Source organism: Pteronotus mesoamericanus, unplaced genomic scaffold (genome assembly GCF_021234165.1).
Source record: "Pteronotus mesoamericanus isolate MK-2021 breed Mesoamerican mustached bat unplaced genomic scaffold, CSHL_Meso_final scaffold_99, whole genome shotgun sequence".
Classification (NCBI taxonomy): domain Eukaryota; kingdom Metazoa; phylum Chordata; class Mammalia; order Chiroptera; family Mormoopidae; genus Pteronotus; species Pteronotus mesoamericanus.
The window spans coordinates 7,065,729-7,081,027 of record NW_026555330.1 but is presented as its reverse complement, the minus strand read 5'-3'; the positions used below and the strand labels follow the sequence as shown (position 1 = coordinate 7,081,027).

At 36.7% G+C, this 15,299-nt stretch overlaps 1 protein-coding gene across 4 annotated transcripts; it reads right to left on the bottom strand.

The window, feature by feature from the left end:
• Nucleotides 1-290: 290 nt before the first annotated feature.
• LRIF1 (ligand dependent nuclear receptor interacting factor 1) lies at nt 291-15,084 on the bottom strand. 4 transcript variants are annotated; one of them, XM_054564720.1, is made up of 5 exons: nt 14,742-15,084; nt 11,196-11,291; nt 4,522-6,034; nt 3,077-3,340; nt 291-1,908 (listed from the first exon to the last, which is right to left on the bottom strand). In XM_054564720.1, exons 2-5 carry the CDS (start codon nt 11,225-11,227, stop codon nt 1,474-1,476), a joined length of 2,244 nt encoding a protein of 747 aa, XP_054420695.1. In that variant the 5' UTR covers nt 11,228-11,291; nt 14,742-15,084; the 3' UTR covers nt 291-1,473. The 4 variants fall into 4 exon arrangements, with proteins under 4 accessions (XP_054420695.1, XP_054420694.1, XP_054420696.1 ...); XM_054564719.1 differs by lacking the exon at nt 11,196-11,291; XM_054564721.1 differs by lacking the exons at nt 4,522-6,034; nt 11,196-11,291.
• Between the last annotated feature and the right edge of the window lie 215 nt (nt 15,085-15,299).

Below are 15,299 nucleotides of genomic sequence, written 5' to 3'. Positions count from 1 at the left end.
AGAGGCAAATTTATAGAGACAAGAATGTGTATTAGTAGTTGCTAAGGCTGCGAGAAGGCGGCTCTGGGGAGTGACTGCTAATTCGTATAAGGTTTGGAGCTGGGGTGATGAAAATGTTCTAAAATCAGATGTTGATGTTGCAAACTGAATGCAATAAAAGCCACTGAATCGTACACTTTAAAAGAGTAATTTTATGGTACATGAGTTATCTCAATAAAGCTGTTACAAAAAAGAAAAAGTAGGAGAATCTAGTTGATGATCAGTTTGTATTTGTTCTCCTTCTTGGTATTTGCTTTTTTCTATTTTGTTGTCAATGTACAGGTTTTATTTGACTTTCCTTCCAGGGATTTGTTAATCATCTTTTTAAATAACCTTTTCTTCCTTCCCCTTCATCATTCTCTCTCCACCACTTCCAAACTCTCCAAATCAAAGATAACCAGACAGAAAACTGTTTGTCTCTTTTAAGAAAAACCACATTTTATATTTTTAAAAGGTATTAAATGTGGCCATTGTTCACATTTATTTTTCACACAGTCCAAGTCACATATGTCCATAGTCATAAAAAAAGCATTTCCCTAGAGGCGGTAACATATCACGTTAGGCAAACAATACATTATATAGCCTGAATTCTAAAACTCATTTTGGATTATATGAAACTATCATGTAAAAGTTACAAAACAATTGTCCCTCAATCTTGAGAAATGTTTAAATTTTTAAATAATGCTGCTTAATATTTTTTTTATGAAATTTTAAAAAAATTACAATGGTGAGCAGAAGGTATCACTTCATGGGTAAAGAGACTGAGTATATATACAAGCCCAACAAAGCTAAGTTTAGAGCTGAATTCTTAAATAATTTCAATGGCATATAATAATTATCTTTTATTGGAATAATACCTGAGCAATTTAGCTAAAGATATAAACAACAGCTCTGGTTGGTTGACTCAGCTAGTTGGAGCACTGTCCCATACACCAAAGGGTTGCAGGTTCAATCCCTGGTCAGAGCATATATCCAGACTGTGTGCTCTATCCCTGGACCAGGCACATACTGGAAGCAACTGATTAATGTATCTCTCCCCAACCCCCCTTCCTTTCTAAAATCAATACAAAAAATATCCTCAGGTGAGGATAAAAATAAAAAAAAAAATAATTTAAAAAAGATACAAACAATAACAAAAATCCTGCCTAAATATTCAAACTTGGGGAATTCTAGTTAAAGATAACAAAAATTAGACTACTTTTCCTTCCAAAAAAAGGTTAAACAAAGATTTAGATATCCCATGTAGATTATACCAAAGATTTATATGTGAATCAACCTTTTCTGCATTCCTTAAATAACATTTTATAATAAACTGATGAAAAAACAAATTTCATATTCAAAGACACTTTCAGAATGCATCTACAGTTAACTTAATTCAAAAGTATATGGTAAACAGAGAGCTAATTCATTGAAGTCTTTAAGTACAGCAACATTTTATTTTTGGTGCATCTTCTTGCGCATTTCTTCAAGGGCTGCTTCTTTCTCTCTCAGCATCTGCTTAAGTCTTCTTATTTTTTCATCTCGAATGGTTTCTTCTAACTCTGGTGGTGTCATGGGAAAAATATCTTCAGTATAATTTTTATTAAAGGAATGGCTTTGTTCAAAATCTGCATTTGGACTCAATGAATCTTTTTCCTGGTTCTCACGTGTACAGTGTTCTACTGCAGTTCTCTTTTCTTCCCTGGTTTTATTGCAGCTTGTGACAACGTTATGGTGTGATACATCCGAAGCTGGTAAAATACAACTAATGAGTTGGGAACTAGTGACATTAGTTCCTCCATTTACAGCTGTATAAGCACTCTCAGTTTTTCTCTTCTTTGTGTGATCCATCTTCTTAACAGTTTTTGCTTTTCTTTTCTTATCAAAACCCTGTTGCAATGTTGAGTATGATTCCAACAGAAAAGCAAAGTATTAGTGCCACATATAGAATGTGCTCTGAAATTTAACAAGTTTGCAGGTACAAATATTTAGCAATTAAATTCAACTCTACAAAATACATTGAGAACTACAGCAAAAGATTAATATTTATGGTACAAAAAAAACACCCCAAAAACCCAGCAATGCCGTAACGATTTTCACTGAGAATAAACTGCTTAATTCATTTCCCTGCTTAAGTACTAGAATCTGAACTGATGTACCACCAAAATATAACAGCCATTTGCAAAGAACCTGAGTATTAGAATTGTTTTAAATTTTTTCCTTTGCATGGTAGCCACATACTAAAGATTTTCATTGGGAAAGACTGACCTCTAATCTGAAGTTCAGGATATTAAACAATGTAACAATAACATAAGTAGACTGACAATAGGCAAAATTACTGGGATGTTTGTTTTCACCATTACCGATCATGCAGATTTCTTAAGATGTTGGTGATACTACTGTGAACATCTGCATGGTTCTACTTAAGATTTTATTTTATTTATCCTCAGCCAAAGACTTTAATTGCTTTTAGAGAAAGGGAGAGAAACATTGATTGGTTCCCTCCTGTATGCACCCGTACGTACCTGGACCAGGGATCAAACCTGCAAACGTTTTGGCTTACAGGACTACATTCCAACCAACTAAGCCACACCAGCCGGGGCAGACTATTTATTTTAGATAGAATCTTCAAAGTAGTATAACAAATTAAAAACCTGACCATTTTCTTGTAATTTTATGACAAAAAATAAACAGTAGATAAATAAAAACACCATCATTAACTAACCAGGGATGCATTTTTACCTATGCATATATACCTCTTTTTGGCACTATTTTGGCATAATACATATATATGCAAAGTTGGTTAACTATTATATTAAGACGTGAGACTAGTGGTCTAACTCAGTTGGTTAGCATGTCCTCCCCATACTCCAAGACTGCCTGGTCCATTCCCGGTCAGGGCACATACAATAATCAACCAGTGAATGCATAAACAAGTGAAATAAATCAATGTTTCTCTCCCTCTAAAAAAGATCAGTAATTTCTTTAAAAAAACACAAAAATTAATACATTCCAGTCTCTTTGGAGTACCTACAAAGAACATATCAAAATCTATTACCTGTTTCCTCTCTTCCTCTTTCCCTGTAAACTTTGTCTCTCTGTCACTCTTCACCAAACTCCTAAAGGAATCAAAACCTTCTCCAGTACCCAAATGGTCAGTAATCCGAGTAAGGCATACTCTCAAATCTTTAGTGAGACCAAATAGCTTTTTCAATTCAGCATCAGTCTTCAGATACGCTTTATTGTTTCTTCCTTGAGAATTTTTCTTATCATTTTTTTCTTGAGTAACTTTTTCTAACGTTGATGCCATCTCATTCTGGATCTGGATTAGGAAAAGAAAACACACAAACAATACTGCCCATTACTTAAGCCATTTTATCAGACTGGTTAACTAAGTGATTATCTCATTTTACTTCAAGCATGCTTTGAAGTCCTACATGGTTGGTTTGCATTACCCTTGCCTTAGTACCCACACTCGAAAAACTGAACTGAGTATACTTAAAATTTTCCCATGCAATTCCTCATTTGTTTTACTTTCTTGCACTAGAAAGGTAACAGGTACTCAATTCTCAAACAACGAAAATAAGAATACAGACTAATACCAAGTTAAAAATGATCTATGATATTAAAAGTTTTAGTCTTCTGAAAGAGTCTCATGCCTTTAACCAGTGGTATAATCAGAATTTACCTCCTTTTATCTCTGGAGTTGAATAAATTCTGTACTGAAAGGGGATAAATACTGACATTATTAAGCAGACCTCTAAGTAAGGAAAAGGTGGGTACAAATACTTAGCACAGAAACACATTATCTTAAGTAGAATAGGAAGGTTCCTATGTGGATATGTTGTATAATTGGATGAGGAGTCAGAAGAAGGGCTAAAATAGCGGGGGAGGGGGCGGGGAAGAACTTGTCTACTAAAATAGAAAAAAAATCTAACCAAAGATGTTGATAAATACTGTTTCCACAAATGACTTGAGAGGTACTCACTGGCCCTGTCCTCCATACCCCTTCCATCATCTACCTAAAAAAATTACCAGATAGTTATATACCACCACAAAACAAATAAAACCCTCCAGCTCTCCTATATGCGTAATATTGATCTCATCACATACTAAAAGTAGGCTATTAAATATATATGTATACATATATATGTGTGCACAAATATATGTGTATACACACAATTTTACAAAGCTTTTAATTCACATTATCCTTCTCCAACTCTTCTAAACCCTGTTGCTCTGTGATTTTTTTCTTTGATTTGTTTTAAAGACTTGGCATGCTAAATGATTCAAGACAAAGACACCACTTGGACTCTCTCAATTATACTCTTCAAACACTTCCTTCAGATAAAAGCTTTGACTTAATTAAGCATTCATGTGTACATGGTATGTGTGTGATGGAGGATGGGAAAGGAGGGGAGAAAAGTATTGTAGATAACTTTGAGAATTAAAAAAGAAAATTTCTATATAGATAAAAAGAACACCCTAACATGGGAAAATTACCTTTGGTTCTTGGTCTCTGATAACACACTGTTGTGAAGTAATACTTGTTGCATCAACAGAGGAACTTATTTTCTCTATGCTCTGGATGATATTTTCTTTTGGGGGGGCATTTTGTCCTGTACTAAATCCATGTGGAAAGTCTGCCTTTATGAATAAAGTCTTACTCTGTTTTAAGTAGTTAATGGATGGGTTCAGATTATGTGGGTTTAGGATAGAAAGAGATGTTGTCTCCACTTTTTTATTCTTCTCTGCCCTTAGATTGGCCATGGAAGCAAGCTGGGTATTTGAAAGTGATTTTGTCTCCATCTGGGAAGATTTATTTTTAGCCAAAACAAAATTTACAACCTCTCTGGATATTTCTGAGACTGGACTTGAACTCACTATCTGTGATACATCTTTTCTTGGCGGAATATCAGGAGAAACAGAATTCTGTTGATCAATTTGTGATGGCAAAACATCTGTCCCCTTTATAGCCAACAGATAGATTTTCCCATTAAACATAACCAAAGCATTATCCTTAATAGGCATACTTTTGGACTGTGTCCCACTATGACTGATGGTACTCAATGGTGGCACATTTATAGTATTATCTCCCAAACTTTTCTTTTCTACAAAACTTTTTAAAATCTGTGAAGCCACATTATTTGAAGACTTAACAGGAACAAGAGATGGAGTACAAGGCTGTAGATTTTCTTGAAAAATCCATTTCACTGGAGCAGCTTGAGAATGCTGACCACCTTTTAATTGTGTCTCTTTAGCAACATTCACTGGAATTTGTGTGGTATTTAGTATCACTGGCCTTGCTATTTCTGTAACAGGTTTTGGATAAATGTGTTGAAAGTTCTTGGTAACTACATTTTTCACTGTTTTTACAGGAGATACGTAAATAACAGATGGTATTTGGGAGGCCTCAACTGTTCCTGAGGTGCTTGTGGTTGCAGCTGCAAGTATCTTTTGCTGAACTGAAGGAGGCAATGACGACGCTGGTACAGATTTCACTTCAGCATGCGCTGGAATCTGTAAATGATGCCCAGAAGGCAAAACTGGAGATTTCACAGTCATTGGAAGACTCTGAGGACTTACTAAAATGTAAGATGAATCATTTTGTGTTGAGGAGGAAGAAACAGCCAATGTTTGCATGGTGAGTCCATCAATTTTCACACCATGACTCTGAACTTTAGAAACTGGTGAGGTAAAACTTTCAGTTCTCACAGAAGTGACTCTAACTTTTTCTGCTGTATCTACTGGTCTTGTAAATAGATAGTTTGAAGAACTGGCTGGCTGAAAAATGGGCAATTGAGGTGATGATGCACTTGTGGAGGAGCTGGAAATCTGAGTCTGAAAAGTAACTTGAACTGGGCTTCCTGTATTCCCTTTCAAAGCATCAGACATAACTGAAGATTGAACTAGTGGTATAAGATTTCCAGAGAAATTAGGAATTGGAAGTAATTGCAGAAGATTTTTTCCATCCGAGCCAACCGTCTGAACTACTTGGTACATGCAGCCTGAAACACTTAAAAGAACATGAGTAAATAAATACAACGTACTACATGGTACATACATTTTATTTAAAAGCAAATATTTGCAAATATTTTAAATATATATAAAATATAATAAAAGTATATTGTTTGTCACTTTGATTTTTCAAAGTGAAATATTACAAAACAAAGATTTTGAAGAAATAATCAAAGATATGCTCAGCTTTTAGGTCTCACATTGTTAGGCAGTATGTATGAGGGAGAAACATTTATACCTAAAACTGTAAGTAGAGCTTTCCAATGTTTTATTCTGTATAAAATTATGTCTACCAGAATATGCTCCTCTTAAAACTATTAGCATCCTCTCTCTTCCTCTTGTCCTCTTTCCTCTTGTCCTCCTCCTCTTACTTTTACTGACCAGGTTTCTCATCTCACCTATATTTATGCTTATTCTATTTCCCTCACTCTTCCAGCCCACCCCCATCTGTTCTTCCCACTGACAACGACACAAGCTCCAGTGTTAGCCATTCTGCTTCTGCTAAGGCATCACTTACGGTGATACCTTAACGTGCCTTATTTGTAGAGACTCAATTGAGTTACTCATGTAGAAACCATTTTCTTCTTTGTTTTATTGATTGTCTCAGCACATGTGAAGTTTGGTGCTAAAGAGCCCTTGGTATGGCAATTACGCATACTAGTTCTGATTGCCGGTCAATCCATAGATACAACTGCAATGTCATTTCAGCTGAATGGTTTTCAGTGAACATGGAACACACTGAAAATCAGTAATTTATTATTTATTTCTTAGTAATTATTTTTTAAATCTAGCCAATTTTGATCTGGATATTTATAAGCTATTAGTACAGACTGCCTGATTTTTAAAAAATCCCATACCAATCTGCATAATCAATTATTTGTAGACTTCTTGAATGAAGGCACCTCAAGTTATTTATACCTAAAACTACCTTTCAGTTCCCGAAAAATACCAACACCTCATGGAACTCAAGGCCATCACACATGCTATTTCACTACCTAGGTACTCCTCTCCCACCCACATTAACTTCAAGCCTCAGCATAAACGATACCTCCCAAGTACATGACCACCTTAACTATCCTTTCTGCTCCTTCATAGTTCAAAATATTACACCTGTTTATTTCCTTCATAGTATATATCACAAGTTATCACCATGTATTAATTGATCTGTTTGTTCACTTGTCTAAACTGTCTCTCATGCTCAATTCTAGCAACATGAGCGCAGAGTACATGGCATATAATACCAGTATGCCCTTATATGACTAAGAGCAAATGAAGAAAAAATTTTAAGGACAAAAAAATTAAAATTGTCAAGTGTGTTTCATGGAATGTAGCTGTTTTTTAAACCTCAGGTATTAATAAAAATCAAAGCTAAAAATTCTATGCATTCTAGGAAGCATTGGAGCTCAGTCTTACCCTCCTGCAACCCAAAAATATGTAACTACACCTTATATTTAAAACAGCTTTCTGGCCACTTGATATTGGCTCAATATGTTGTATTTACTTTTAGTAAATGAAAAGTTAATGTCTAATGGGAAGCATGAACATAAAGAAAAGTATGAATCCTTGCTTTCAGAGCTTGAGGAGGAAAATTCACTTCATCACCTCCCCACCCCCCAAAAAGCCATAAGAACTGAATCAGAACTTTGTGTCTGTTATGGTTCAGACACCAGGCTCACTTATAGGGAAAAGGTCAGTAGAGAGCCTGTGGACCAAATCTGGCCTCCTCTCTGTTCTTGTGCACTATGCAAGCTAAGAATGGTTTTTATAATTTAAATAATATTTTGTGATGTGAAAATTACATGAGATTCAAATTTCAGTAACCATAAAGTTTTATTAGTACACAACTGCACTCATTTTTTTTCATGTACCATATATGGCTGCTTTCATGCTACCATGAAAGTAGTAGTCATAGCTGAGATCATACAGCCTGCAAAGCCTAAAATATTTACTATCTGGCTCTTTACAGAACATGTTTGCTTGTCTCCAACCTAGTTCAACCCACAATCCCTAAAATCAAATAACTGAGTTGAGATAAATGATGTATCTGGTTGAGTACAAAGATGTCTGCTGTGCCTTTTCTTCAAACACTCTCTTCCCAATACTTCCTAGATACAACACTCACCTACCTCTGGAGTGACTCCATCTTCTTTGCCAACTCACCCTATGTCAATCAACCTTTAAATACTGAAATTCACCAAAGCTTAGATTGATCTCTCCTCTTTCTACTCTGTAAGCTTTCTGTAGATGACTTCTTTTACATGCATGACTTCAGTTAAACTACCATTTATGTATCACAATTCAAATATTTATATCTCAGCTCTTTTAAGATTCAGGCTTATATATCTAACTTCCCTCAACACATTTCCATTCAAAAATCTCAAATGCACCTAAAACTCAACATGACCTTTTCCAGTGTTTTCCCCCTTTTTGGTAAATGGCATCCATTTATCTTAAATATCTATGCCAGGACAATTAATTCCTGCTTTCTTACAATCTACTTTCAGTAACAAAATCCTGTTGCTATTATCTCCTGTATCTCCCTTGATCTATTCAATTGTTTTCAAATTAACTATATTCACTCCAGTCCAAGTAAACATCTCTGGCTTAGGCTATTATAGCACCTTCATAACTGGTCTTTTTTTCTTTTTAAAGATTTTATTTATTTTTAGAGAGGGGGAGGAAGGGAGAAAGAGAAGGAAAGAAACATCAACGTATGGTTGCCTCTTGGGCGCCCCCCTACCAGGGACCTGACCTGCATCCAAGGCATGTGCCCTGATTGGGACTTGAACCGGTGTCCCTTACGTTCGCAGGCCAGCACTCAATTCACTGAGCCACACCAGCTGGGGCTCATAACTGCTTTTCGTCAGTCATATACTCTCCCCTTCAAATCGTCACACCATAGCTGGCCCTTCCCTGCTCAAAACATTTTAATGGCTTTTCATTTTGAGCAGTAAAAAGAAAACAAGAAATTTTGATGTAATGGAAGCTAAAGGAAGTGAGAGTTTCAAGAAAATTGGGTGATTCTATTAAAAGTTTCTGAGGCCAAGTTACAGATTAAAAATGTACACTGGAATAAACAGTATGTGTCATCAATGGCTTTAAAAGAGCAGTCTGGTTGGGAGACACCTTGCTGAGGTGTGAATGTGAAGAAAGGATGTGAAGATAGCAAGTATAGACAGCTCTCTTACGAACTTTAACTGTAAGGGGAAGAAAAAGACTGGCAAGCAGCCAGCTGGAGGCTAAAACAGGGTCTAAGAAGTCTTTCTTCTTTTTCTAAACTTAGAAATGATGAACGAGAGCAGGTATAAAGGCTTGAGACATCAAGAGGAAGAGGCTGGTAATAAAAGAAGTGGAATAAGAGAGGTTGGAAGGAATGAATCTTAAAGAGAGCTGGAGAAAGTGGAGAAAGAGAGCTGGAAAAAGAGAGCTACTTCCATTGGAACTAGAAGAGAGGTTAGGTGCATTTGCAGGTAAGTTTATAGCTTTGGTGTCAGAAGGTTCAGGTAATTCTAAAGTAATGGCTTTTACTCTCTATGAAAATGGACAGGACATCACCTTCTAAGAATAAGAGCAAAAACAGGGAGTGATCTGAGAAGAATCATAAAGATCTGAAAGTCTTTGTGCGAGCATAAGATGACCTAAGAAAATCTATTTTCAGATCTAATCAATTGATTTTTATCCCCCTCTCTTCTCCTCTAATCCCCTCCAAAAAGGAAAGGAAAATACAGCTTTGTCTATGTCAGTGTATCAGCAGAGATTCACATAATCTACCAGAGACCTTAAGTTCCTTAAAGGTAAGATTATCCTGTTCATATCTACATTCTCTACACCTTATATAGCAACGGGTACATTGTAGACAATGTCAGCTGAATTGAATTCTACAAGCTATAATTAAAAAACCCGTAATTTCCTAGTAACAAATAGAATGAGCTCTAAAAATAAAACTGAAATGCAGAATGCTAGGGAGAGAGATGATAAATCAGGACAAATTCTTCAATCAATATATATTTTTTTCCAGATCTGGAAAAGATCTTCCATTTAAGGAATAAAAACCCTATAAAGATCTGTTTTTCTTTAAGATTTTTATTTATTTATTTTTAGAGAGAGGAGGAGGGAGGAAGAAAGAGAGGAAGAAAAACATCGATGTGAGAGAGAAACATCAATCAGCTGCCTCTCACACTCGCACAGTTGAGGGACCAGGCCCACAACCCAGGCATGTGCCCTGACTGGGAATCGAACCCACAATCCTTCAGTTTGCAGGATGACACCCAATCAACTGAGTCACACAGGGCTGATTCTGTTTTCTTAAAGATCATATTCTGCTAGCTAATGTCAGAACTAAAACTACAATCAGGTTTAGCATCCCACGCTCTGGTTTAGTCACGTAAAAAGACTCATAAACATGCTAATTACCTTAAACCATCTAGAGTTTGAACTGAGAAAATACATTGGAAAAATAATACAGTTTAAGACTATAAAAGAGAAAATAGAAATATATTTATTCTAATCTCAGCTCTTCTAATTATCAGTTGATTGACTCTGGTAAATTTACTTAACCTCTTTGAAATTCTGTTTCTTCATTTGTAAAATGGGGACAATAGGTTTGATATGAGAACTAAATGAAGGAACTGACTGGGGTTATGATAAGCACTCAATATATGCTAGTTATCATTTTTCAATAAAATATTCAATTGGTGTCCAAGAATAAGCAAATTCATCAGGTAGTCTTTTGAAAATGTGAGCACTTTAATAAAAATATATAAGAATTTTAATAAAAGGAATATTAAACATATTTATAACTGACATTTTTTACTATTCTAATATTGACATGAAGCATGCACACATTAGAAATGAAATAATAAAAATTTTGCAGGCTAATGAACATTTTGTAGATTTTTTGCAAAATATATTTTCAACTGCTAGGAGACCTTTTTCCATTTACTATCTATGATTTAACATTAGGTACTTATGTATATTACATAATATATATACCACATAACATTATATATACCATATAATATTCTATGTAATACTATGTATAATAGATATTATAATAAATACTTGTCAATAATCTAGTCCTAATAAACAGCCCAGCAGGCGGGTATTGCCATTTCTATTTCATAGCTGAGAAAGTAGTTTAGTAATATTAAATAACTTACTCAGAATTATATGTTCTCTTGGGCAATCCCATCCATTTTCTTGTTTACTTTAGCATACCCCAACATACCAGGGTCCAAAAAATTCAATTGCATAAACTGAGAGATTAATGAAAAATAGATTCAGTTAGCCTGACACACTCACTCACACACCAAAAGTAAACATAACATCTACCCTGTATAAAATTAAATACACACTGAACTAACAATGGAACATTATCTAACCAAAGCAAGTCCCCTGCTCATTTTAACTACTCAATTTTTAAGAACAAAGGGTTAAGGGTGGATAAAAGCCAAATGACAATCATTTAACATCCTAATTCCTATTACTGTGATGTATTATCATAGGCTTTTATTGTAATACCTCTAAGCTAATGATTCATGAACTGCTATTTTCAGCACTGAGACCAAGTTTCAGATTCAAGTATCTTTTAGATGGCTTTCTTAGTGTGTTCTTCATCTTAATTTACCAACACCTACCCAGAAAATCGGCATCATAATTGATCCTCTTTTCTTTAAAACTTTTTTTTTTATCCTCGCCCAACGACATTTTTTCATTGCCTTTTAGAGAAAGAGGAAGGGAGAGAGGAATGGAAATAAACAACGATGTGAGAGAGGCACAACGATCAGTTGCTTCATGTACAGGTCCAGAACAGGAAGGGGGATAGAAGGCACAGGACCGGGGATCTAACGGCAACCTAGGTATGTGCTCTGACCAGGAACTGAACCTGCAATCTTTTAGTTATGGGACCACGCTCCAACTGAGCCACAGCAGTCAGGGTTGACCCTCTTTTCTTCATGACAATTCACCAACAAAGTCTGCCTATTTTCCTTTCTATACTTCTCTGAATTCAACCCTTACTTTATATCAGGTAGTTCAAGCTCTAAGCATCTCTGAAAGGACAACCGAAATAGAATCTTTATATGCCTGATGCCTCACCCCCAAATCCACACTGCCATTAGTTATCTAAAATGCACAGGTGACCATGACAGCCCTTTTCTTAAATCCTCTGATGTCTGATAGATAAAGTCTAATCTCTTCAGCAGGGCAAACCAAAACCTTAGGTTCTGTCTATTCTGCTTGTAATATAGAATCAAACAATAAATACCAGTTGTTAGTAATAAGCCATATTGGTGCTTTATTTTACCAATTCCCTCTGCCTGGGCATAGCCTGCATTCACCTTCAATTGAAAAGCTAATACTTGCATTCCCCAACTCAGCTGCTCCAGAAACCTTTCCTACAATTCCTCTTTATGCTTTCACAGCATCCTGTGCACAATGCTATTAAAAGATGTAACACATCATCTCCTCTCTAGACTGTAACATTCTTCATGGCATGGTCCGTATCTTATTCTTTAGTTGGTCTTTCCATTTAGTGCAGTCTATTACAAAGCAGGTACTCACTGAATGTTTTTATAACCAAATGGTTGAACCATACTGACAGTAAATGGTGAACTCGGATAAAAATCTAGATCTCTTGAACTACACAGCTTACCTTCTTTCCACCATACCATTCTGATTCCTGCTTTGCTCTTTGCTAATGGGGCCTGAATCTAAATAAACTAACTCAAAAAAATGTAAGTATCTATAGAGAACAAAAAAAACCCCATATAATCATTTTAGGTTTATAAAAAAAATGATTTAGTACCATCGAAAATATTTTCAGGAAAATAAGAAAACTCAGTTTCCAATAAAGACTTACAAAAATTCTGCTTGGACATCATGCAGATTGTTACTTACAAAACAAAACAGAATCTAATGAACAACCAATAACCAAAGTACGTGGTTTGAAGAAATAAATGAATTGGAAGATGATGAAAAACTGCATAAATCAGTGAGTTAATAAACTCCGAATTACTTATGAATGTAAGCAAAACATAATTCAATCTGTAATGTTTTTAAAAATGCCAAATACAGTTAGCCAAAGGTTTAGAAACTGGATAAAAAAGTTGAACTACACAATAAGTAAAAATGTAAAGTTCTTATTCTATCTTATTTCCTATTATTAATAACAAATGCAATCCTGAAACAAATTAAGTTAGGGTAAGTCAGGTATCATCATCATCCAGGTACTAAAACAACGCAGAAGAAATAAACAGTCATTAAAAAATAATCCTACTTTTGCACAGCCACACAGAGCACTCTCTGCCTCTCCCAACTTCCACCAAAATTAATCCAACAAGCAACATATATACACAAAAGCTGGCTCTTTTGATGATTTGAAATAAAATAGTTCTTTCTTGTCAGTTCTTCAATATCATCCTGTTTCAGCTCACCGTGTTTAATGACCATCTCATTTCAGAATATCATGCACGCTTTCTTAAAGTCCGTATCACAATTCGGTTTTGAATCTACTTATAATTAAGGAAACCCTACTTTTGGGGCCACAATTTGTACACAAGTAAAGTTGTAGCCTCACAACAACAACGTTTAAACAGTGCTTTTCTATTTTTCCTAATTATTTTACATATATTCACTGTTTTAATCTTTAAAATATCTCTAGGTGGCCTTATTTTCAGGATGAAAACTGAGGTACTTAAGCCTCATGAAGCTAGGATCAAACCTTGGCAGTTTTTCTTCATGAATCCTCTTCCGTGAGTTTTACAGCTTAACTTCCATGCTTTCTTCTTCACATTTTCCTTCTGCATTAACTTTTTTAACCCATTATTTTTTTTTTCTCACCACTTATTATACATCCACTAACCATAGCGTGAACTTAGAATACTCTACCGGCGAGTTTCCCGTTTCATTTTGTTCCCGTTTCATTTGTCGATTAATAGAAGCTTCAAAACAACAACAAAAAACTACTCAGTTAGTGATAAACAATTTTCTAAATTTACAAGTAAGTTTGTCTTTAATAACTGGAATCTCCCCATATCAACTAAAGTTCTTTTACATCGATAACCAGTTAGCGATGGCATTCGCACTATCCCTATCTCAAAACGCTGTTCCAACCGATTGCTTTTACACGAAAATGTGTTTTTTTCACTTTCCTTTCTCAATATAAAGCTGTTTTCCACATTTTAAAATAATCGGTTCCCTTACTCTAGAACAATTTTTCGGTTTCTAAATTCATATACTCTCATTAATGACAGAAAGATATATCCTCTCCTCACTCTTAAGGTATGGCTAATTTCACTGAAGGTCCAGCGCCACCTGGGTGGTAATGGCTATTCCGCGCAGATCGCTGCTTGTTATCCTGCGAGGGCGCAAGAACCTTCCAGAAGGTTTTGGTCACACAGGAGCGTCGGCCATGTTGATTTTCCTCTCCCATGGAGATCTATTCGGTCCGCCTATGAAATTGGAGACGCTGGGCCAGGGCACAGGCTGACTGCGTTAGGCTCTGAGGAGGTTTTACATTTCCGAGAGGGACGCGTTCTAAGGGCTCTAACTGCCAAAGTGAAGAGCACTTCCCCGGAACGGCTCACCCTGTGGGGCGCAAACTCATCTGAATTGCGGAATGACAGGAAACGACGGCCGACTCGACATCCTGCTAAGAGACGGGCGAGAGGCGGATGTGTCGAAGGAGATCGGAAACCTGTACTTACCAGTGCGAGGCGTTGCCTGACTTTTCCTCAGCGGCTTTCAAGAAGACTCCCTGCAGGTTATTGGACATTTTAGAGGGGTGGGAGGGGTCAGCACATCCAAGAAAGTGGACAGTGTGGGACCGGGGTCCTCCAAGGGGCAAGAATCGGAGCGAGGAAATGTTGGGCTGAAGTTGCCCCGGAGGAACTCTTGAGGGGGTTCGGAGCTGAACGGAGGGCGCTAGCGAGCTCTCCAGAGGGCGTAACTCCAAGCTTCGGAGACAAGCGGCGCAGCCGCCGGAAACCGGAAAAATGGGACCCCGCTGAAGACGCTGGCCGAGCCCTGGGCTCTGAGAGAATCGGCTCAAGTCTCCGCCCCCCAAAGCCTACGACGTCTCTCCAGAGCTTCCCGGAGTCGGCGCGGGAGGCGTGGCCTTAGTGGCACCGCCCCCCGCAGTGCGGGGTCTTTGGTGAAGACCGCGCCCACTGAAACCGCCGGCCCTAGCAAAGTGCAGCCAGGGGCCTCAGGGATCGTCACATCCGGCTGTCAAGGTGACTGGCTCGATAGGGCCCCGCCTTTAT